Consider the following 26,705-nt stretch of genomic DNA (forward strand, 5'->3'; position numbering starts at 1 on the left):
GCAAGACTCAGAACGTGGTCATTAAAAGCTGCTGTCTGGCTTTAATTATTCTGAGGATTATCTGAAAGAGCAAAGCAATTCATTGCACTTCAGTCAATGGCCCTCGAGGGGTCTTTCAAGCTCTTTGTGATTTATTCCGCAAAGTGGAAACTATGATGGGTTAAAAACAAAACCAAAAAAAAAAGCGCATGGTTACTCCTGGCCGATATACTCTCTTAAATAGATATGAAGTAATGCAAAATTCTACTTGGACTACAAGCACAACTCTCATACAGAGAGAAAAGGAACTGGACACTAGCTTATAGTCCATACAACATAAACAACTTCACAGAAGATCCTAGGAGCGTCACTTATTTCTACACGACTTCATTTAGATCTGGTCTCCTCAAAGCTCTGGGGTCGAGCCGCACACGGACGCACCACCGACTCTCCTTGCTCTACGTGCCCTTTTCAAGAACCATAAATACTTTGGCTGCTAGGACTGTTCTCCATAAGAAAAGGATGCTGAGCTGCAGAACAAATCATCCCTCAAACAGGCTTACACAAGATTAGCAATGTTGACATGCCCCAACAATCACTGGAGACCATGTTTCCAGACAGACTCTGGCCCCCTGAAATGTCACGCTCGTGTTGCAAACACATACCATACGCTGAGAGAAGACGTCGCCGTTGTCTAGTGGCCTTGTACGAGATGTGATATTGCAACGCAGTCCCCATTTCCTCTGAAAAATGTATATTACGCTAAAGATTTATTAGCTATTGTGTAGAATTCCAATTATTCAATAATACTGGATACTTAATACTTAATAAAGCACTTGGTAAGATCTAACACAAAGTAAGGCATTTAAAAAGAACCTAAACAGTCAGACAATTGCTCCTAAGAAAAAAACAAATCTTCTCATACCTTTTATTTTGCAAATAGAAATCTTTCCATTTTAAAAACGTGTCAAATGTTCTTTTAAAACAGTAGTAAAATTAGCACACAGGAACTGATGGTATTAAAGGCAGCTTCTTTTCAAAGCTGGCTGCGCACAGCTGCTGAAAGAACTTCTCAGATCTTGTTCGCCGGCTAAATTGGGTTGATTTCACACATTTTCCCCTCAGTTTTTCACACTACACTACACTTTATCCAAAGTAAAACGCTATTTGCAAAATGAATGACGCAACTGTAAAATTTAAAAAGGTAAAACTTTTTTCCACGGCAACCGCTAAGATCATGCTTAAAACGAGGTGGTAGCACGCAGGAACCACAATGCCCATAGGAGTTAACACCAAATCACACAGAAAATAGTGAAAAAAAGTGGAGTTTTCACAGCGTACAGAAACAGAGAGCAATGATTAGCATACATGTAAACGTATACCAGCTTTTCGTGGAAATACTGGTTTGAATATGGACTTTTAAACAAATCTAACCTGTATGACACCACAACTAAGAAAGTGAACACTACAGCACAATCATTTAAAGCAAAAAAAGTTGGCTGAAAATAAAAAAAGCATGGTTTCTAATGAATGAACAGACACAATGCAGGCCTAATGCATAGTGGTCACTGGGAGAAACTGCCTCAAAATTGACCTTTGACCCCCCACAAAGCCTAAGGAATTTGAACCCACATACATTTAGTTTGATTAGTTTGTTACTCATTCATGACAACGCCAATAGAAATACGGCAGAAATTCGGTGCCTGAAAGGGTTAAAATACCGTGTCCGCTATATAACGAGATTACCTATAAACGTAGCATTTCATAAAGCCACACTAAACGTACAGTACTCCCGTGACCAATGAAACAATAACGTACTGACAGGAAATAAGTGTTTAAATTGAGCCTTATTCTACAAGAGAAAGAAGAACTATTAGGCGTATTCACAGCGCACTAGCGGTTGTCTATGCATACACGCTGGAAAACACCCACACTCCTCAGCTGACGTGTAGTTGCCCCTGTAAGAGCCCCGGTGACCCCCCAAACATTCAGCAGCCGAGGGAGGACCTCGGGATGAAATTGTGCGCATAATGTCAGATCTGAGACTGCGTTAAGGATAAAGAAAACAAAAGGCCACCTACAGTGATTGGAGCCGCTCCAGTGCGGGGTCCTGAAACCGCGGGCCGCTCCCGACACGAGGCCTTTCTCCGGGATCAGACAGCCGCGGCTCTGGTGGTAGTAATCCATGCTTAAAAACGGGTTCGGACTAGGGGTCAGCCCAACAACGTCCACACTCTCGTACATCGTGAAATAAAAGCAAACAACCTCCAAAAGTAAATGCTTCCGTCTTGTCCGTCGCACCAAAAGACACCAAGCGGGTTAAAATTAAAAAGACACCCCGATCAAAACAATAAAACGCGAGCAGAAAGTGCGATTTCACGCTCGATCTTTTCGGCGCGTTTGTTGTATAAATCAGTTCAGCAGAAGCTCGAGCTGTCCACGGGGAATGAACTACATTCTTCAGATGTTAAAATCCTGCGCCAGTTGTTGCAACACAGCGTGCTGTTGAAACTGTGGCTCTATAAGAGACCCGGGGATCGATGTGAAACTGCTACATGAGTAACTAGAAGCAGCAGAGTCCCGCGCTCGGTCCGCGGAAACCTCCGAAAACTGTTAGCGCCGATTATCTCGAAAACCTCCCCCTTGCCTCAAACGAAACGTCTTCTAAACGCTACTCGTTAACGGGTCGACGCATTTGCGCGTGTTTACTGTAAACAACCGGTCGTTTGCATCGATGAGAGAGATAGACAGAGGGTTTGGTGTTGTGAATAATCCCGCTGGAGGATGCCGATCAGACGCGGGACGAACTTGCTCCGGTGTTTCCAGACGCGAGCTCAAAGTAATGCTTTTTGCGCCCTGTGTCGAAGCCCTCGCATACTTGTGGGAAATTTCTCCCTGAAAAACCAAAGCGCTCCTCGACAGGGTAACTCTGGTCTCCACGCACTTTCCAGGCTATCCCACACCGCAATCCTTGACGAGTGTCAGCAGCTGCGCGCAAACCCCGCCCCCGTCCACCCCCACGCTGACTGCGCCGCGTTCTGATTGGCTGCCGATAAACCTAATCTCAGTCTTATCAATGTGCCATCTATCAACCAGGATCTGTCGCCATAACAAGTATAAAGTCTGTAGTTGCACATGTTTACATGTGTTTGACTGCCTTTTTCTTTACAGAAAACAAACAAACATCCTTTTATAAGTATTTTGGCTCCATCAAAAGGTTTTTTAACTTTTTCATATGGCTCAAGCTTAATTACTGTATCATACTGAGACAAAATGTTAAACTTGGGCAACTACATAATATGTCTAAACTATTTATAACATTTGCAAGAATTAAAATCCCTTCATCTTATTATTAGATTATTAGATACTGTTTATGATTACATTGTCATATAAAGTTGAGGGGAAACTCTGCTACAAACATGTATGCATATACATACATAATTACATACAGTCAAACCAAAAATAATTCAGACACCAAAAATACTTATGTATTTATTTTTTTATTAGTGGGTGCAGGGCACTATAGTTAATTTACTGTAAGTGAGGATAGCAAAATAAAGTACCCAACAATTCTTTATACAGTGGACTACCAGTAACATTTATAAGTGCTTTGCATGGTTGACCTAAATTGGCATTATATTTACTTTTAACAGCTGACACCTATTCATCTTAATTCATTACATACCTCTCTATCAAAGTCCTTGTCATATTCTATTACCATTTTCTAAACTACAATGAATAAACTGTGATGATGTGAAAAAAGTTGAATATTTACATTTTTATTCTCCACTAGAAGCAGGTGACTTTTTTATCCTTATTTTTTGTTTACCTGCCTATTCAAATTCGAATCAGTTGAAATGTAGGAACTATAAACACCAGCACTTGTACTTAATAATAACAATAATAGGCCTATATGTATACACACACACACACACACAGATCATCTCTTCTGGTAAACCACCATACTGTCTCTGTAAAGAACAGACACTCACTCCAAGACTGCTTTATCAATACAAAGTGAGGTAAACAACACATTGCAACACTATCTAGTTTCCCACCACAAAATCCATAGACGCTGTCTGGAGAGTAGTGTTCATAACAAGGCAATGAACACTCGGGCTGCAGCCCTACAGCATCCGTCAGCTCAACGCACCAAGGTTGCTGCCATCCGCTGATGGCTCCATCCATCAGTGAAACGACGTATTAGCCTCCCCTTATTTTCCGGCTTCAGCCCTCACATTTTTGTCCTTGACATGTAAGAGGTACTGTATTGATTTTTCACCATCTAAAATATTAGCCTGCACACAAAAGGCCGCTCATTCAATAAATACACGCTTATTAATGGACAGTCCTTTTAATCCATCCAGACCCATATAAATCTGGCTATGAAATTGTCAGGGAGGAGGGAAATGGCTGCCTCTAAATAACACTGCTTTACATTTGTGCCAGTTCAAATGTTTCCCGGAAGACATAACACAGGCCAAACGTCTGCAATGCTATATAAACAGTAAACACAGTTAAGGTGCGGTCACATTTAGCATTGTTCAGCGATTTTTCGCAGGCTATATCCAGTCATTTCTATAGGAATGCACTACACAATTTCAGTTGGGGCAAAAGCTTTCCCCTGCAGTTTTCACGGGATTTCACAGCATCGATTTTTACATCGACACTTGAGTAAACTAGGGTTGCACAAGTAATCAAATTTCTAACCAATCAGATGTATTCACGTGAGGCTTAATACGTTAAGCTTTACAGTTGATTTTAGCCTGTTTATTTTCATCTAAAAGAAACGGTATTAACATTATTTAATGTAAATTGTGTTTTGAAATGACAATTTCAAGGGAATAATCGACAATTATGATTTTTGTCATTATTGTGCAGCCCTAGCGTGAACGCACTTGCATGGCATTTTAGAAGAGAAACACAACGACAGACTAGCGTAATAAGCTACATATGTCATAGACTGAGGCAAATGACCTGAGATTCTCAATACCTTGAGACTGCTGGCGTGGAGAGGGGCAGTATATCGGGGGAGGAGGGGGCTGTATGGCGGCTGTTAGGAATTCAAAGACTTTATGGGGCTTTAGGAGGAAATGCATGAGCAAACCTGCTGGCAACTTGAAAGTGTGAGGCTATTTATTACCCTCAATTCACCTCCCCCATTTCACTTCCTCTAAATACGCATAAAAAAAGTTTCTTTATTTTCTATGCGTGACTTATCAATGCTGTGCGAAACATGTTGATGGAAGCGAAAGCATGTTCTCCAAGGAGCATATTATGCAATGTCAATGCTGTTAGATTGAGTTTGCGACGTGTTAGCATACTGATAGCATACAGGTTTAAACTCTTATCATTATTCTGTCAGTCACATGACCCAGTTTGTCCCAGAATGCCCGGCCCTGATGAACAGATGGGTGTTTGCATTCACCCACAATGCCTTTAATCTGCCTGTTAGGGAGGGGCCATCATTCAATACTGTCACAATGAGCTCCTGTGCTGACTCATTATATTATAGCACAGTATGGATGTGCCTCATGCTATTAACACCGACAAAGGTCAAGTGAAAGATACCATTCGACATTTTCGACGGTGACAGCTTTTGAACTCCAGCTATATAAAAAATGTATATGACAAAGTGAACCATTTTCCCATAAAATGCGATCACATAGGCAGTATGTTAAATCTGAGCGACATAACCTTGATCACTATCTCCGGACATGCACGCTATTAACTCCTCTGTGAACCTCGCTGAAGCAATTTCCTGAAAGCGAGTGACATAAAAAGAGGGTTATTTCTTATATAGTCATTAATAATCAAATGTCATAGACTTTTGTAAATTATGGTACAATATAAATGCATTAAACGGTGCCGTTACTATATGCCAGCTGATGCTTAATGCTTGGGTAAACATATGGTGGAGATTAGCTACCTTGAGCCACTGAGCCAGATGTGTAATGTTAGCAGGTGAAGGCTATTGACTAGTCCGCGGGGCCACTGATGATCCTGATTGCTTGAGCAGTCCCGTCTCATTACTCTTGGCTCAAGGTCAAGGATTAAGTGATGAGAATAGATCCAGCATCTTACCATCCTTATGGTGACTTGTTTGTTTATTTGAATGTGGGTTTGTGTACTTGAGGGTGAATGTGTGAGGCATTTACATTGACATTACAGATTTATATCTATATAGTAACTTCAACTGTATATGACTTGTATATGACTGTGGAATACAAAAGAAGATATTTTGGAAAACGTCTTAGTATACAATTTGAGTCAGGTATGGAAGGCCATTTACGCCAAATAAGAAAATATTAACGCTGAACTGATTTATTAGATAAAAAGTTGTAAGATATGCATTATAAGACATCATAAAATACTAAACTGAGATTAAGGTTAAAATCATAACAGTCACAAACATTTTAAGGTCCTAATTGATTTTGCATAATAATTATAACTTTAAACTGTCATTATATATCATAATTTCATAATTATGATTTATCAATGCATTGTATGTAAGCCTATTTCTGTCATCTAAGACAAACAAAGTGTAAAAAGTCTAATATTGTTTTGGATCCCACTAGCTTTGATTATATGGACAAAACCAACTGAAATAAACGTTCATTTCTGGTCGAACTAGTGCATTTCTAACGCATTTCTATTATGTTATAGTCAACAAATTTGATCTCATCTAATTCTGGTAGCCATGTGATCAATTTCTTTTAAGATTAAGCTGAAGCATGAGTGGGTCAAGTCCACTTCCCCTGTCCCCCAGGCTATGCTTCATAACACTCTATTGACCTTCTGACCCCTGCTGACCCAAACAACAGATGAACACTCAATGGCACATATGACTTTTGGTATACAATCAGCCGGGTATGTGTGTGCGCAAGTGTGTATGATTTCTCTGAATGATGGTAATTCAGAGTAATGTGCTCACTGATATGTAATACACATTTTAGTCCTGTACTACGACATGATTACTGCTATCACCTAACACATCATACTACACAACAACCCCACAATTAACAGCTCTTAACACGTTATCATTGGCCTTTCGCGATGTATAATGACCTATATGAATTCTCACTCTTTTCACCAGTAATGACCCGGGCGCAGATCGAGCGCAATAGGGAAATGTGCCGAGCTGGTTCAAATGTTAATGGTCCATCTGAAATCCCCTGCTTAGCCAGCAGGTTGAGGAACAAAAGCCCCATAGAGGTGCAGCTTGCGGGGTCTGGACATGACAAATGCGGCCGGGACCGGGGCAGCGGTTGCTGTGGAGCTCTGGGGAGGGAAAAGCGGGGGCAGTGGAATTATCTCCCAAACCCAAGCCTCATTGAGGGCGTCGCATCGGGGGGCAGCGGGGGTCACCCCATCATCATCACCATTTCAAAGAACCTAAGAGCGAGGTGGAGCCGAGTACGGGTTGGGGGAGGTCCACTGACCCCGACCGGTGTCCCCACGCTACTCCATCTTCTGCGGATGGTAACGGCATGAAAGGAAGCCCCATCATCTCTACTCCCGGCACGACTGAGAGATATTGAGAGGACGAGAGACAGATAGGGGGCTGCTCTCTAAACAGGCCCATTACCTTGACACCCCCTAGAGGAAAGACCCTCACCCCCGACACTCTCGCTCTTGATTTCTCATTCCGGCTCTCTTTCACGTGGAGACAAACACACAAAGGACCCAACGGGACTGCGCTGTGATGGTGGGCCTCGGGCAGGAAGAATCTGCTACGCTACACAGACGGGCGGTCAAAACAAAAGCCAGCGATTTCTTCGTTTAAAGGAGCTCTGAGTCATCAAACGCACCTTGGCAGACCACAGCTAGCCAGCCTTCCAGGCCACCAGCTCTCTATCTTATCAAAGCAGACCCACTCCCCATGGAGGACCCCATATCACCACACATAAGAACATCAAGCAGCCTTTGTGATAATGCTCAGTCTTTACTGCCAGTGGCTTAAGCCTAAGCCCCATGCATATCAAAAAGCTCTGAATGTGCTGGCCAAACCCCCGCTTTGCATATAGATACTGAGCCTATTGACATATCGATTCTCCTGGCCAAGGACCCATGAAAGCAACCGACGCAAATCCCCCCTTTAATCAGCGAAAGCCCCCTAAAGCGGTCTGAAGCGGGAACAAGAGCTGGTCGCTCTGCTACAGTACCCTCACAATGGCCTGGCAAATGCGCCATTATGACTTGTTTGACCCTCCTCTCCAAGTGCACTGGCCACTTTGAGAGGGTAATTAACCCATCTTTCTCCCACCCTTTGATACAATTACAATGGAGGCACAGCATTCCTCAAGCGCTCTCATGCACTTGCGCCAGAGAAAGGGGGCAGACGGGGGCCACGGACGAGATGGGTTGAGCAGGACTCGCGGAGACTGCTTGAGAACAAACATGAAGAGATTAAAGGTTTAGTCCTTAGTAAGTAAATGAAGAGGCAAATGAGCTGCTTGGATATCATATTCTTGTACAGAATGATATGATGCACGGACTGCTGTCCGCAAACCATTTTATTACTGTAATGTGAATATTTTCACATTTCACATACATATCGGAATAAAAGAAGAACGAATGAGAGTTTGCTAAAAAGTTAAGTTAAGTTAATTTTAGGTCATAGGTTTTCAAACTGCAAGGAAGGTGCTCTGTGAAGGGAAAAAAAGAGGAAAAGTAGTGTACAAATGAATAAAACAAAAGCAGATCGATAGATAATATAGATAGTGTTAATAATAAATGCATTATTATTATATGTTGAATTCTTTCTTTTTAAAGACTGGAAGTCATTAGATTAAAGCACAGTTATTTTATTCTTCAGATTTATAAATCTAACAATGCTTGAATATTGAGTAGAAAATTCACGATCAACTGTGACAATACGCTTTTATATTATGAAGGTGATCATCAAATTTGGGGATGTTGTGTTTCTACATTGCTACAAATGCTACAATGGAGCTATGATATGAGCATCTCATTGTATTTCTACAGCTGTAGTACATGCAGTCCACACTGTATCTAACAGCGTGATATAAAGAGATCTCTCGCTCCATCCATTTCTAGTGTGCTTCTTGAATGCAGAATGAGCACCTCCTATAATCCACTCCTCTGAGGGAAATGCAAAGGGGGAAAAAAGAGAAGAGAGATGAAAGAGGGCTGGGTAGTTACGATGGATTACAGGCTCAGGAAGGCGGTGGGGGAGGCCAGTGCACTGATAATATTTAACCAGGCCCGGGTGGACCATCTGGAACCACCCCCCCTCTTCATCAACAGTCCAGCTCTCACATCTGGGTCCTCCTCTGAAGGAGTAACTCGCATTTGCCTTCAAATGAATAATGCTGTTTTTACACGGTTCTGAAAGAAGTTCAACACTCATCTCCCATGACCTCATGCAAAACAATTCTAACATGATTACGCACACTGTAGATCACTTAATTAGGTCAGCCACGCTCGCACACAACGCTCAAAAATGTTTTATGCAGATGTCATTCCTGAAAATTTCTAAAACAATCTTCAATTACTTGCAGGACATGATCTATTTCGAGTCCCTTGCTTTTTCCTCAATGCGAGGCCTGCAGTTTATACTATTAGTTAGGTTGGGATTCCCCCTAATTCTCCAGAGCAGCTGCAAAACCGTGTGGGGGTCGGGGGGAGGAGGGAGGGGGGGTACATGAACAGGAACAAACACCCTGACCCCCGGCCCAATTGGCCAGCCATTCTGGTCCCCATTCCGAGAGCCACTGCACTTCCCGTCTCCAAACTCCAGTCTGAGAAAACAAGCATGCTGTCACTCTAGAAGCCCTTCCACATATTTCAGCAGACCAGATTTCTTTTGGATGAGACGGAAGTTGGACTGGAGCACATGTGCACTGAGCTACAGGATATTTCTTCCGTATAATTACAGCTCATTTTTGACATTGCATGCGATTCGATGGTCTGCATCTAAACAAGATTTACGGTTTACTGTCAGCGCTTAAACTTAAACTGAAATCTCTCTAATACTGCTAAAAAAAAAGAAAGTAGAGTACATAATCGATAAAATAGATTTGCCCTTTAATCCCCATGCAAATGCAAACACATGCAATACATTTCTACGCAAGATTTCTCTTGTTAAAGAATATGTGCTGACACCTTGAGAAACAAAACGAGCGAGAAAGCAGTCAATGTCTGTTAATCCAACATTAACATATGACATAGTTCTAACAATGGAAAGTGTGGTAGAAAGATTAAAGGTTGGAAAATAGCAAGGTTTTAAACCTTAAAGGAACAGTTCACAGTTTAATTCAGTCATGATTTACTGACTCTCATGGTACGCCAGGCCCATTGGGACAATAGGACTTTTTTTAAAAAAAAAAAAAAAAAGAAGAATCTACATATTAAAAGTGAATGGGAACTGAGTCAGTCAAACTTAAAAAAAGCACCATAAAAGTATCCTAAAAGTAGTCCATATGATTCATACATTAACTTCAAGGTCTTCTGAAATCATGCAATAGCTTTATGTGAGGAACAGACATAAATCTAAGTTATTTAGTGACTGCAAATGACACATCAACACTATTTTGGCAGTAGTTCTCATATACATTTGAGACGTCGCTTTGGATAAAGGCGTCTGCTAAATGACTAAATGTAAATGTAATGTAAATGTACATTAAACAGTGAATCAAAAGGTGTCATATTTGATTTGGAAGCTATATATAAGGAAAAAAGGCAATCTTCAAAATACAGTCCTTATTCACTTTCACTGTATGGAAAAAGGTGGCCATGATTTCTCAAAACATCAACTTTTTTTGTTCCACATAAACTAAAGCAAAACACCACAGCATTCTTCTGATTAAAACTTCACCCTGTTTATCTGGGTTTAAGCACCAGTTTGGTTCACGTTAGCTTCCTGAACACGGATCAGTAGCGAGAAGAGAGGTCAAATGTGTTCATATTTTAGCCTCTTAAGATAATATGGTTGTACAATAGCATCACTGTTTAGGATCTGTGAATGAGTACAAGACTTCCTAATCAAATTCATTCAAAGTCCAGGAAATATTTAGCATGATGATAAGAACACAGGAAAAAAAGGTTTCTGCTCAATGCACATACGAATTCTCTACTAATTATAAATGGAAGAAAGCACACAAACAAAAGCACAACATTCCAAACTATCTAGACTCTCTGTGCCAGAAAAAAAAAAACACTCCTGTAAATGTCAATATACTGTTTTTACTTTGTCTTCAAGCCAGGACACCGAGACTGAAAAGGGCTGAGCTCAGCAAATTTACTCAGAGCTTTTTTCCCCTCCCTTCCTTAGAGTTTTAAGGTTCAGATATCTCTTAACTTGAAGGAAACTTCAGACTACGGTATCTGCTCAGCACAAAAAAAGTACCAGAAAGTTTCCTACACATACTGGGATGCCTTTGAAAAAGTAATAAAAGTCCCCAAGAGGAACCTGATAACGAAATTGCAACTATTAGCTGGCACAATCATGACAAAATCAGCTGGCCATGATTCAATATGCTGTCAACAATAGGATTGATGCGACTCCGTGTAATACAAGACTTCTAAAGAAGTGCTTGAAAACATGCCATCCATATGTACTTATCAGTGTGACTGTTCCTGTGTGATTATGTCATTTAATCTAGGATTTTAGTACTTTCTATTATTTAGAAATAGGAACTAGATATTAGCTTGTGCTCTGCGAAACTAAAAAAAGATTTATAGGTCTCTACTGAGAACATTTCTCTACTGACCCATCTGTATATATAGACTCTTATAGCACTGTTAAAACTAGTGCTGTCAAACGATTAATTGCATCCAATATAAGGGTTTTTGTTTAAATAATTTATGTATGTGTACTGTGTATATTTATTATGTACATACAAATCCATACAAACGCATGTCTATGTTATGTTACATTTTATATATAATATGAATTATATTCATTTAAATATGTACATGTAAATACTTTAAAAATATATAGTGTTTGTTATTATATTTATTTCTACATGATAAATATACGCAATCAGTACACGCATATATTATGCAAACAAAAACTTTTCTTTTGGCCATTAATCGCAATTAATCTTTTGACAGCACTAGTTTAAAAGTTTGGAGTTAGTAAGCCTAAGTTTCATCAATACTGCATTTATTTGATGAAAAATATGCAGTAATATTGTGAAATATTATTACAATTTAAAATCACAGTTTTTGTGCAATGGCAAAGCGGAATTTTCAGCATCATTACTCCAGTCTTCATTGTAACGTGATGCTTTTAATTAACGTAATGGGTCCTTGCTGAATAAAAGTATTAATACTGATTTCAAATGATTAGCTGCTACTAAAATGTATGTTCATTCTGTGTTGGATATCAAAATGTAAGGTTTGGTTGTTCTGACATAAGAAATATTAGCTAGATCCACACAAGCTTCATGCATACAATATATAATCTCAGATTTGGCCCCAAAGTACATGTAAATTAGTCATTTTGTACAATTTTATTTCAGCAGTTTCTAACTGTCAGTCTTCATTGGGGAAAGAAAAAGAACAGCCGTTGTCAGCTGCCACAGGGCAGAGCACAAAATCAAAGCAGATATGCTAATAGTAACTCTTGGACACAATTAGCGAAAAGGAACTTGCTCCATGTGCCACGAATGATTAGCAAATGAACTTTTCCTTTTGATGTAGACGAAAGAGGCGGCTTATTCCTCCCTCCTTCTTGCCAGCCTCCTCTTTCCAGTACATTCCAGTGAGCTGCTGGACTGTCATGATTGATACGGACATGGTAGCAAATAGGTTTGGCAATACGTTCACCATCCGTTATATTATATGAAATTGTTCCTAAATCGAGGCATCGCATTTCCATTTTTTACCAAACAAATACATAACAGGCATTCGTTCCATATTCAAAATAGACATTTTCTGAAAAATGCAAGCAGAAATCAGCAGTGGGTTTAATGCGACAATCTTCTGTTTGAGCCTATTGCTGTCAACCGCTGACAAATCTGTATCTGACGTAGTGCCAATGACTTCCAGTTCACGCAGAGACACAAGTTGTATTTGCTCTCGCAGAAATGTCACCATTAACTTCCCAATATCCACAAGAGACTAAAAATACTGACAAACAAATGCGTGGATGCCCTTGGCTTAAAACTGTCATATTTAGAAAGCAGATCATTACGTAACACATTCGAGAGAGACAATACGCTAGCCAAAAGCAAATTTTCAAAACGCAGGAAGTTAGCACAAGATGTTTTTGTCAGCCCAAGTTCTCCTGAAGCTATACAATAAACAATAAAAGCCTTTTAGACACAGTAGCTGTAACTTCATTTTCTTCACTGGCCGACAAACAGTTTAGAGACTGCTAGCTAGCTTGCTAGCTTTAGCCTGCACATGTATAAAAGTGTTTCTAAACATTCCTGTGAGTTACATACTTTCAAGTGGACAAGGTAATGGGCGTAGTTAGTATGGGTACCATCATAAGTGTCTCTTAGCTCATTATTTTTTTTTTGTGTTGTGTGTGTGTGTGTGTGTTAAACTGTAATCCCTTTACAGTAGCACACGCAGTCAGGAGTAATCTGTCATTAGGAGGACACTGCTGGTTCCTGTCATTGAGTCATGCCTTCACTAAATGAGGTCAGACTGATGTGTTGTTTTAATCAACCCAGCCTGCCTCCATTAATTATTCAGCACCTTAGCGGATAGGGAGCCCTACGGCCAGAGAAGAGGAATGGGGAGAGAGTGAGAGAGACAGTTAACAACTAGACGTAGCTACCGTATTAGAGAAAACACAAACAGATATCGAGCGGGTAAAGTAGCATATTTGCTATAAACAAAAATATCAACAATAAAATCTGCACAAATTAAGCACAGAAAACGGGAAATAGTAAAAAATATTAAAGCAAAACCTCAGTGGTACTGAGAGCTGTTCCATTAACAACACCCACGATCCACCTCACACTCGGTCGGCCCATCACATCGTCCAAGCCACAGTCAAATGTCAGCAGCCATGGAGTGTGAAAGTGTGAATGTGTGGTGTGAGGGAGGACGGCATTTGGGTCACAGGGTTTCACACCAGGCATCAGGCACTTTCTCTCTCTCTCTCTCTCTCTCTCACACACACACACACACACACACACACACACACACACAACAAAGAAACTCAAACAAGAAACTCAGAGAACTCCGTATAATGTACACAACAATACGATTTCACAGGAATGGGTAACATATTAACCAGGGATGCGCAATACATCAGTGACCATCAGAGCATATAAACAGATTTTGTTAATTATCAGCAAAAGTCTTAACTTGTATTGATTAGAAGCAGAAGACAATTATTTTTTCCTTCATTTAAGTAGTGCATGTTTTCTTTGATAAGTTTCAGATGTACTGAACCGCTAACCGTGTTTCCTGCTGCGAAGTTCAGTCTCATTTAAAACGTACTATTCTGCATAATATAACATAATATAATTATTTAAAAATATATTTCATACTTTTATTCAGCTGGGACACATTAAATAGATGAAAAGTGACAGTACGGACATTTATAATATTATAAAAGATTTATATCTCAATAAATCAAAGAAGATTGATTAGAGTAATTTCAGAAGGATCATGTGACACTGGTGACTGGAGTAATGGCTTCTAAAAAATCATCTTTGCAGGAAAATTACACTTCAAAATAGAATTACAATAATTATATTTTACACTTTTACAAATTTTTACTGTATTTTTGATCACATCAGTGCAACCTCGGTAAGCATAAGAGACTTTCTAATGTGTATTATGTTATATTCTTAAATATCACTCAAATTTGTTCTGTTCGGTATATTATTTGCAACTAAATCATGATACAACTACAGTATGATTTTCTATGTTCAAGGGAAACATGATCTTTCTTGTGATTGATGCTTTTATTACGGCTTAACGCTGTCTAAAACTGAATTAAACATATTCATCCACACTCACTAAAAAGAAAACTCCCACTCGGACACAAATACACACCACACAAACACAGCGAAGCGATAGAGAGATCCCAAATTATTCCATGCTTCAGCAAAAAATAAAGCACGCCACAGAAAGGTGTCACGCTGCTTTCCACCTCCCCCTTTCTGTTGCCTCCTTTCCTCTCTTCACTTTCTCTGTAAGTACACATATCTCAGGATGGGGTCTGGAGATTTATGAGCTATAGTGAGAAGTGGGCCAGAAAGCCCTCCCCGGCTCTGGATCTGCTTTGCCGCCTCCCTCACGTCTTTTATTTCCATCCCTCCCTCTCTGGTTGCAGCGCTTTCTGCTCACATTACCCTCTGTTGAGTGATAAACATTGTCTGTGGGCAGTAAATTCAGTCTGAGCCTGACAGGCCTCCAATAAACCAGTCTATTCTCTCACTGTGAGGAGGCTTTGGTCTGGAGGCCCACAGGAAGGGAATGCAGACACACACTCACACACACACACACACACACACACAAATATAAAGATAAACAACTTAAGAGGGACAAGATACATGTGGCGTACATCATGCACTTCAAAGGCACAAATAAGGAACAAACACAGGAGACATATTCATATACACTCCCACAAAGAAACAATGATCAACAAGAATCTGATTAAAACTGGCTTGAAAGAAACTAGCAGTGTTCAGAAAGCCTCGATGTACAATTAATGTTTACTAATCATGCACGCGATGATTTCAGTTGTAAAAAGCAATTAAGTGGCACCATTTTTTTTCTTTTTCTTTTACCATAATGGTGTTGTTGTTCTGCTTCAGCTCATTTTTATATCGCCTAAAACCACAGTACACCCACTTTTGGTACTTTACTCAAGGCAACTGGCTAGCACTACAAGCGGTTAGATTACAGTTTGGCAAGCTAATCTATCCAGTAAAGGTAATACCACCTGCTGCACAGTTAGCAAGAAGGAAAATGGAAATGAATAAATAGTTATGGTTTGCCATGAGATTTTTTTTTTAGTGTAGCAGCCTGTTATTTAGGAGTTTCATACAGGCAGTTTATTGCTGTGTCTATCAACAGCATTTGTAAACATATGTAAACTCTATTATCTATAAGCACTAATGGCCATCTTCTCAAGATATCAGCATTTATACAGTTCCAAACAAACCAAAAAACCAAAAGCCACGATACAGCATCTGGCAAGTAATGTGCTAAAAGATCTAATAAGTTAGCAAAGTTTTTATAACGCCAAAGAATGATGACTGAAAGCTGGAGCTTCAAAAGCTAGCAGGCTCTCAGAGGTCCAGCAGCAGCACATGCTCAGTGACGATTTACAGATGCACCCATAAACATCCAGCCAATAATGGAACAGCTTCTTCTCATCTACTGATGGCAGCTGACAATTACAAACAGAGGCAATAAATCTGGGTGGTCACAGGTGTGCTCCAAACACACACACAGGATCCCCCTGGCCTCTGTGAGTCTCACTAATTGCATGTTTTAAGCGGAGCTGTCTGCTGCGTCCATTTCTTTGATTGAAAGGGTGTTTACTAGCCACTCTCCGCTCAAGTGCTCAGCACAGTCAGCTTCATGGATGTGCTTGTCTAATATATGTATATATAGTAAGCGCACATATATGACTCTGGACCACAAAAACAGTCATAATATATATTTGTAGCGTAAGCTGCTTGGGTCAAAGTTATACATTTTTCTTTTATGACAAAAATCATTAGGATATTAAGTAAAGATTATTTTCCGTTGAGATATTTTGTACATTTCCTACAATAAATATATCAAAACTCGTGTCAAATGATTAATCACATCCAAAATAAAGGTTTTGGTTTACATAATATATGTGTGTATACAAAGCATTTTAGTTATAAATACAAACACATGCATGTTAATATTATAAATGTAAATGTATGTATTATATATATATATATATATATATATATATATATATATATATATATATATATATATATATATATATATATATATATATATATATATATTAAATAGAAATTGCACATATACATATGTAATGTTAACATATATATATATATATATATATATATATATATATATATATATATATATATATATATATATATATATATATATATTATATATATTAAATATATTATATTATTTATCATTTATCTGTGTGTTTGTGTGTTTATTTCCATAATTTCTATGCATATTGCATATTTCACACACACACACACACACACACACACACACACACACACACAAAATGTACATACTTAAAATTATAAATAGTGAAAAATTATATAATATCAAAATTATATATAGTGAAATTCATTATAAATTATAATGAATTTTTTATTCTCACCTTGTTACAGAGACTACTATATTCAAACCTGCTGTATCAGCACATCTGTTGCAACAGAAATCCTGCCTGCTACATACCAGCATTTCCTTTGTGTGTGTGTGTGTGTGTGCGTGTGTGTGTGTGTGTGTGTGAGAGATACAGAATGTAGAGCGGGTGGAGGCTGTCACAGCTGGACTGGGAACATCTGTCAATGCAGACTCAGAAATAACCTCTCACACACATACAAGTGTACGCTTCTGTGACTATACCGTACACTACTGCCAGCTCTGTTAAGAGAGAAAATAAGAAATGAAAGAAGGACAAGAAGCATGAAAATTTCACCTGGTTGTAATTTCTTCGGTTTGATGAATCAGGTCAACAGCAAACATAACGTTCGCAACAGTTTACGGTTTCATTTTTGAGTCAAATAAATCATCGCAGCTGAAAAAAGCCGTTCAAAAAATGTCAAACGAAAACACTTGTATTTGTATGAATGAGTCTTTTCTATAATAACTTACAGGAATGCTGTGGCCCATACAGGCCAGAATTACATGTGGAGGCTTCAGGCAGTTTAACGCAAATGTTGGGGCGTTTAATTACAGTGACGATCCTCTTCAATATGAGTGTTTATGTAACATAAAGGGTAATTAAAAAGCTATCAAACACTTACTAAAGAGCTGGTAGCAGCAGTGGTGGTTTTGGCCACAGTTGTGAGGACAAATGCTGATTATGTCACAGTCCCACAAACTCTCTCTTGTGGCGCATGCAGTTGATACAAGCTTGAATTAACTTCCTCGCCTGTCATCGGCGGCTACTGAAAACTTTTAAAAGTCCATAAAAGTTTTCTGTGAAGAAGTCAGAGTAAACAAGCGCAGGAAATCAACACGTGCTAAATCATTCTATAAATACACCCCCAAATAGGCCTATTAAATCGCTTAAGGAGTTAACGGCAGCAGGCGTCCCCCAGGGGCCCTGATTTACGGGACATTGTGTGCATGTCTGTACGTGTGTGCGTGTGTGGCTGTTTGTATGTAGAAATACTGTGTGTATGGCAGACTAGCTCCTCTCTTTCTGCACTAAAAAATACCCACATTGTGACACACATTTTGGCTTCATCAATAAAATGAGTCCTTCACAGCTCAGCAACGGCCTTGTGAAGTTATTTACGGCTGAAAATGGGAAAATCGTATAAAAATGTCAACCTTCATACAGTTTATGACTAAAACCAACACAGACTTTACACTGTAAATAAAACGCATAATCCCTCAATTTAAGAGAGCTCATAAGACAATGTGTTAGAGACAAGAAGGTGATAATAAAGATCGGGCCCCTATACAAGCATTCTTGCATAAATGGAGCCCCAATAGGGAAAGTTTTGGAACCTGCAACATACACAGCAAGTCTGTGCGCCACAAAAATGGAGACTATTTAGAGGAGCTTGAAGCTAAGCTAACAATCTAATAATTATAAGCTAACAATGTCAAGCATAATGTGGTGCATACAACATGCAGCTTTCTGGAATCAGTGCAATATTAAGCCTAATAAGCACAAAACACACACACACACACACACACAAAATAATTACATTTATTTGCATTCAGTGTTGTTATTGTTAAAAAAAAAATCATCACACTAATAAAAAAAAATGATGGATAGCTCATCCAAAAATGAACATTTTGTCAAATTAAGAATTAAGATTGTCAAATTAAGATATTTCAGAGGAAATACAAAAGCTTTCCCATCCTACATTAACAGTAAAGCAACAGACATGCAAGGCCCAGAAAGGCAGTAAAGACATTATTAAAAAAGTCCATGTCACTTCAGTTTTTCAACCGTTATGTTACAAAGCTTCAAGATTACTTGAAATAATGACTTTATTTAACAATTTCTACAGGTTTGGAACAACATGAGGGTGTTAATGACAGAATTATTGGGTGAACCAACCCTTTAAATACTTAAACTGGAAATGTTCTAGTAAACGTAAAAATTAAGTTGAAGCTAAATTATGAAAAAAATTACTAAAATTTAAATAAATAGACAATAGATAGAAATAGACAGAAATATATAGAAAATAAAAATAAAAATAAATATTAAAGAAACAAATAAAAATGACAAACACCACAAACATGACAAAACTTAAAATGAATATTAAAAATATAAAATGTAACAACTCAAAATATGAATAAATACTAAGATAATTAAAAACATAACTCTAAAATAACTGATTAGATTAATTACTCATAAAATATTTTATATATAATATTATTATATGTCATTAGTATATTATAATGATGCAACCAGGGATTGCATTCTCACTAAGACACACATGCAATGCAACCTTATGATTTGACCAAAACAAGTTAAATTATGCTTAAAAATTAAGGATTTGGAATCTACAGTATAATGTCAAAAAATGTTACTTCCAAATGCAGCTCACCAAGTTTTGGAATAAAGCTTATTATTCTGCGGACAAAAAGAGCCTCACTGCACCTACAAATTGAACTTTTCTGGTCTGAATGTGCAGCGTTCATCTGTGCATGATATCCACGATGGAAAATGTCAATTTTAAATCCCTTCTAAAGCGAGGATTCTGTTCTAATGACATCACATAGGTCATGTGGGCTGGCCTGGCTCCATTCTGCTACAGAACAGCCATTTCTCATGGTCAAATCAGTTCCTAAATTATAAAATCAAGTTCGGCCCTACGTCTTTTTTTGTCCCCGAATATCCTGATGCATCATCAATCACATCCCATCGCATCATGGAAGTAAAATGGGTCAGGAGCAAACTACGAGACCGAATCAATGAATCTTTGTTTTCTGATCAGCAGACTTGATTTTTTTCCCCCCTAACTGGACTCAGTGAAGATGTGGATCATATACAAGCACACAAAAGCCTTTTTATGAGTCAGAAGCCAAGTAACCTCAGCTGATACTCTAATTATGAGGATTCTGAGTTATATTAAAACAGTGGGTTGGATCCGTAGAGTGTGATGATTTTTTTTTCTCTGTGCATACAAGTGAGAGTTTGCTTTTCACACTCCTACAGCATGCTACACTAATCAGATTTGACCTACACACACACACACACACACACACACACATCTCCCTTTCAGAGCCAAGTGTTCGTACTTGCCCTCATTTTCAATGCAAGGACTCGTGAAGGTCGAGACTGTGAGAGAGGAATCAGAATAGGAGCAATAAAAGCAGTTACTTTAACAGGCTTTTAGCGACTTGGGAGTGCCATCCTTTTAACAGTGTCACCCTGAGGCCTCTCCCAAAGGCACGATAAGAGCCTCCCGCTCTCAAGGGAATCATTGTGTGTCTCCTCTCCTCTACTAAAACTGCTCTCCATCCAGCTCCATCATGACGGAGCGGTCCAAGGGTCCTCAATGTTAAATGTATCTAAGACTGTAGGTGATTGCTTCGTCACAAAAGATCCTTTGCAGTGCACTCGAACATATCTCACTGATCGTATGATGGCTGCTTTTAAAAGTTCAATTATTAAGTTTGTCTTCAATTGGGTTTTCAGACCAAGAATAAATATTTAGACTATACAGAACCGTTTCCATCACATAATCTCCAAGCTCATATGATTGTGATTAAAATGACATTTGAAATCATCTCATTTGTCACTTGCTTTGCTAAATCTAGTTTCCTAAATTAATTAGTGTAATTGTTACATTACTAAAAATGTATGATACGTACCACTACAATTCTAAAGTTTGGGGCCAGTAAGATTTATATATGTATATAATAATAATAACAATATGATATACCATCACATTTTGTAATACATTTTAAAATGTAATATTTCTGTAATGGCAAAAGCAGAATTTTCAGCAGTTGATTTGCAACTCAAGAAACAGAGAGAGACAGAGAGAAGCAAGAAATTCAAGACCCAAAAGGAGAGATTCTTCTCTGAGAGGCCGCCTGACCCAGGGTGATTTAAGATGCCTGCAGGCTGCACGGTCGCCACCCTGTCTGGTTGCCCCCTGCTGCACATTGTGTGGACACTGGGATCAGTTGATGCCGCCTGAGCCAACATGAGATGCGCTGCACGCGAGCAGCATATGGCTGTTGGTCTGAGCCAGTGACTCATCAGATGCTAATGCTGACCGGCCCGAGGATGCACTGCGATACACAACTACTGTCTGAAACATTCTCATCGGCTTCTAACACATTTTCACACCAAGAAGAAAGAGAACTGTGGTTGTCACTATGACACAAACCCAACTTAAAGGAAACTGCATTCTTGTTGGTGCTCAAAACTTACGTGGTGGACTGACGTGTAAAAACAGACATTTGCGGTTTATGTTAAATGGGTTTAAGGTGAATTGGCTTGTTGACAAGTAGGAGGAGTTTAGTTAGGGTTGTGGCCTTGCAGCGTGCATGCATGCATGCTTAGACACGGTGCAGGGTCAAGGCCCATTTCCCGATGCTATACTCTTTTCCCTTTCATATACTGTCTTTTCTATATTCAATATTTTAAAATAAGCGACCAAAATAAACCTGAAGCCTGAGTAATGTTAGCTTCTTGGATTTGAAATAGTCCAACAAACAAAAATAATAATAATATTATTATTTTGTAAATATTCACTGAACTTAGACACTAAACACTACTGTTCATGTGTGGGGTTAGTAAGATAAGTAACCATCAGCCTTATGTTCAAAATAAAATACGTTGTCAGGCTTGAGGATATTATGTGTCATAAGTAAAAAATGGTGCATCAGTCTGTTCCTGTTTTGGTCCGTTTAACGACTTTAAAAGATTTGGAAAAATAGCACACGAGTCATATAGACTTATTTTTTGGTGCTCTTATGGTGTATTTGTGCTTTTTGGACTTTGACAAGCAAGGGCACGATGACCTGTTATTTGACAAAGTGTTTTTCAAAAAGCTTTTATTCATGCTCAACTGCGAACAAAAAAATCTTTGGGCCAGTAAATGACTGAATATTTAATTTAGGTTGAAGTGATGCAGAATAGCTAGTCACCACTAATACATCAATTGGCACACATAAATAAACTACTGATTAGGACAAACCAGTGGCCGCGGATCGGATGTGGACTGTGAGCGCTGGAGCCAGGTGCAAGTAAACAACATCAGCAAATCACACTGCTCAAAAATGACAACCATGCTCGTCTCAGACACGAACGAACTGTGACAGTGTGATTGTCATGAGATCGCTCCATTGCTCCGGGCATCCAGAGAAGGGCGGCCATGTTAGCCTCGCGGAAATGAGCAGTGACAATTCTCCAATTCTTCTTCAAAGCTACTCGCTCTACCGTTTCCTTAAACAAGCGTCTGAAACAGGTGCATTTGACAAACTGTAAAACTATTAATATTGAAAACAATCAAACCAATCATTTCCAACACCAGCACCGCAGCCCGAGATGAAAAGTACTATCCACTGCTTTGACCAATGTAGACCAACTTAAAATGTACGCTTCATACTTCCATTTCACATTTGCAGGATAAGAAATTTCAATCGAAATTTATGCAAATTACTACTCGAAAGTAATTATTCCAATCGCTGCCATAAGAAGAGTGATTAAACATCCTAACCTACATATGAATGAACTAGTGACATGGTGGCCCTGGTCGGAAGGTTAGGAGACATAAATATCACCCTGACAAGCCCGCAGGCTGAACGGCCAACCCAGGCGCGTCCCAGGCGGAGGCTGCCAGATGCAGATCCATCATCCACACGCGCAGCACCGAGAAAAATCCACTGTGACGAGGAGTAGAGACTTGACAAACAACGGTGGTCTGCTCCTCACTGAGAGGAAACAAGAATCCTGAAGACATCCTAAAGCTAATCGACACGGGCAGCCAGCGCCAGAGCCGACAGGCAGCATTTTCACACTTCCAGGAGCCGGAGAGAAACCAGGGACCCTTTGACAGACCCATCTCCTCACACACACACACACACACACACACACAACACTGAGTGAACGACTGTAGCATGACATCCATCAAAATGCCTTCCAGACAGCTGCTGTAGGACAGGCAGCTCTTGTATCGGCAACGGACTGCAAACCAGCAGTGTGCGGAGCATCACAGAGCAGTGCCAGGCCTGACGCATTTCAGGTTTTGGATGTGTTCGGTCACAGGGTCAAAGGTCACGTGCATGGGAATATTCTGTATAATGGACATAATACTCCCCGATAGGACCCTTGATCATTGATTTTCATTGGTCTTTACAATATGATCAATATTAACATTATCATTTTGACAGAAACCAATAATCCAATTATCTTTTGCACGTCATGGCTCGATCGATATATATAGCTACTACTATAAATCTTTGTCATATAAGAGGAAAGGAAAGAAAAGAATCAAACTAAACTAAAAACTAAAACAAATAGATACGTGAATTATCGCATCAAGACATTGAAAGATATCCAGTATTTAGCTTGAAATCTCAAATCGAAAAATGTATACAGGAAGGCCCTCTGGACTGCTGGTTAGTCCTCGAAAGAAAAACTTAGTGAATTAAAACTATTGGATTAGAATTATTTATTTGGTTAATACAAAAAGAGTTTGTGTGAGTGGTCTGAAAAAGTTTACTGTCTACTTCAGCTTAACATTACATTACATTTTTTTTGAGACACAAACTCAGTGAACTCAACGAACTAAGATGTGACCTCACACACACACACACACACACACACACACACACACACACACAGCTCTGGTATCATATATGAGCTCAGCAACTCATATATCAGATATGTGTTCTTAAAGGGACAGAGCTCTTCAGGAGATCTTTGCTATAATCTATCCCTATTATAGGTGCTATATATTTATCAAAATAATAATTAATAAAAAAAAGAAGAAGCCGGAAACAAATAAATATTTAACATTGGCTGATAAAATATCCAACAAAAATAAAAAAATAAAGCAAAAAAGACAATAAATATCCAATAAGAATTAAAAATAAATATACTGAATATACTGAACAGCACATTTCCAGTACTATTTTAAAACTAAAATAAACACCCAACATTAGCTAAAAAGTATCCACCTCAAAAAATATCTCCTTTCTGGAGCAACAAAGACATTGATCCAGGGCGTCCTATTTAGGGAAATCATATTAAGCTTACTAACAGTTGTTTAAGCGGATAATATAACCCAAGATATAAGTACAGACATGAGGTGCATTCAATGCTGAGAAGTATTTTATGTTACTTTAGTCATGTATCTCAAATGTGAAGATGCTTTAAATCAGCACAGCCACACTAGAAGGCTAAAGGTCATCTAAACATTGAGGGAAATGAAGCAGTATAAAAAGACACTTGCGTCGCATTAGTTAACTCATGCTGCTGTTGCTTATGAAAAGCCAATGAGACACAGCAGCAACAACATATCAAAAATTAATAAACCGAACCAAGGAGGGTCGCCCTCATTTCCCTACGGAACGGAGCACAGTTGGCGTGCTTGGAATATCTCTGCGCTTTCTCTTTCTGCAGGGACCCTGGAGGGAAGCAGGCAGGGGCTGTTGGTAGCTGATGCTAACCACTTTGTGGCATTAAACTGCTTTCTATATTTAACTCAAGTGGCGCTTGGGGGGGTTGGTGGCAGAATAGAAGTTTGAATCTGAGGAAATGGAGCTATCAAGGATTAGGGCTATACTGAAAAAACACAGCAGCCCCAATTTGGTAAAAGTTGTCTGAAGGACCACAATGCCTGGCAGATCTGATCAGATTAACACTTCATTAGCCTGCACTAGACCTGCTGTGACAGCAGAAAGCAGCACACATATCTTAATATCAAGTCTAATTTACTGACACCTACATGTATTAATATCTTAATTGCAGTCAGTTATTGTGAGGCAGTTGCATCAATTTATGCACAGCTGTCATGACCGCACCAAGGACGGAATCAAATTTGGAGCATGATATAAACAAATAATATTATGTATATGAATAATCACTTTTTAAAACTTTTTAACTCGGCTACTCCATAGCTCGACTGTTAACTAGCTAACTTCTTTACTGAATATAAGATGTCATTAAATATAAACAAACGAATAGTTTTTTAGAACAATAAATAATACATTTAGATGATATTTATAACTAAAACTACGTTTACTATATTTTTATTTATCTTGATCTATATATAAAACTATATTTTTAAATAAACAACATACCATGTTTTATAGTTAAATTATTTAAAAAATAAAGTTATTTACAAATAAATGAACTTTTTTTTTTTACATAAGTGAGCAAACAAATAAATAAAAATAAATATAAAATATAAATAAATAAATGCATTATTGGTCATCTACCCACAGAGTTCGAGATTAGTTACATGGAAGATAAATAATATGACCTAATATTACATTTACACATACACAACTGCACACATATTGCATGCTGTCTAGAAAGATTTTGTTTTAGAAGTTTTAAGTACTTTTAGATGAAGTTCAGCAACTTCCCTCTGCTTGTGCATTTTGGAAGCACAGTTTTTGCAGAGCAGTGCACTGAGTTTGCAAAATCCATCTCGTTTTCTATCGGGCCAGACACTAACGGAATCCAATTGCATCTAGCAGGTCTCAGAAGAGCTGAGTCATTCATGGCATACTTCACTCACACTTTGTGAAATCTGGTCTTGCTTTTTTAGTGTACAGAGCCTCTTGTGAGAGCCGAGAAATTCATAACTGCAGTGTCGAGACTAATAAACTTTGTACGTACAAGAGCATGAGACTTCGAATCACTTTCAGTCTCTAATAGCAGGACAGAGGTCCACCTTTCAATTTCCTTTCTAGAAACCACACCGAAACCCTCGCATACTTAAGATGCCTAAATGGGAGGTGGAAGTCTGCTAGTTCTGCATAACTCCCAAATCTAATCACCGTACCTCCCAGCTGCTTGAATTCTGTGCCTGGCAGTTGACACATCATTACAGCACAGCAAGTGACAAGAAGCACCCTGGGGATTCCTTCTAGCGGCTGTTTAAGTCAAGTTAGGAGAGCTCGACAATAACAGGCACCTCCATATCCATCCATATTCCATATCCCACCCCCTTGCGCAGGATGATAAATAAATGCTTCTGCACACCATCGATCCGTGTTCTCTCATTTGGACCTCATGCAAATACACCGCCCAAAGCCAAACCAGCAAACTTATTTGGGTTTTCACAGCGATACAGTCTCCCTGACTAATAGGTTTACCAGAGGTAATCCCATGCAAACTTTTGCATCATCCTCTGGAAGCCAAATAACAACATTCCCACAACACCCCCCGCCCCCAACCCCCGTTTCTCACATGGGGCGCCAAATTTTTGCTGCGCGCCTTTTCTCGCCTGACAGCGTGCGGAGTCTTTCCACAAGTCAGCAGGGGGTGTGTAATAATTAGCCCCCGAGAGCGTCAGAGGGTTGTTTGTCATATAGCGCTATGCAGAGAGGCACATTAGTAGCTCCGGGCCCAGGAGGGAGCTGCCGCTGACTGACTG

At 39.1% G+C, this 26,705-nt stretch overlaps 1 protein-coding gene across 3 annotated transcripts in view; it reads right to left on the bottom strand.

Moving 5' to 3' along the window:
- rarab (retinoic acid receptor, alpha b) overlaps window positions 1-26,705 on the bottom strand; it is a 102,290-nt gene that overhangs the window by 24,796 nt on the left and 50,789 nt on the right. Inside the window, exon 1 of one of the 3 annotated variants that reach the window (XM_043235118.1) lies at window positions 2,061-2,951. The exons of the other annotated variants lie outside the window; for them this stretch is intronic. Coding sequence (XP_043091053.1) covers window positions 2,061-2,223 — 163 coding nt within the window. The 5' untranslated portion in view covers window positions 2,224-2,951. Of the gene's footprint in view, window positions 1-2,060; window positions 2,952-26,705 lie in introns of those variants that run through there. 3 annotated transcript variants of the gene reach the window in all.

The sequence above is a fragment of the Puntigrus tetrazona genome, chromosome 3 (genome assembly GCF_018831695.1).
Source record: "Puntigrus tetrazona isolate hp1 chromosome 3, ASM1883169v1, whole genome shotgun sequence".
In the NCBI taxonomy this organism is placed as follows: domain Eukaryota; kingdom Metazoa; phylum Chordata; class Actinopteri; order Cypriniformes; family Cyprinidae; genus Puntigrus; species Puntigrus tetrazona.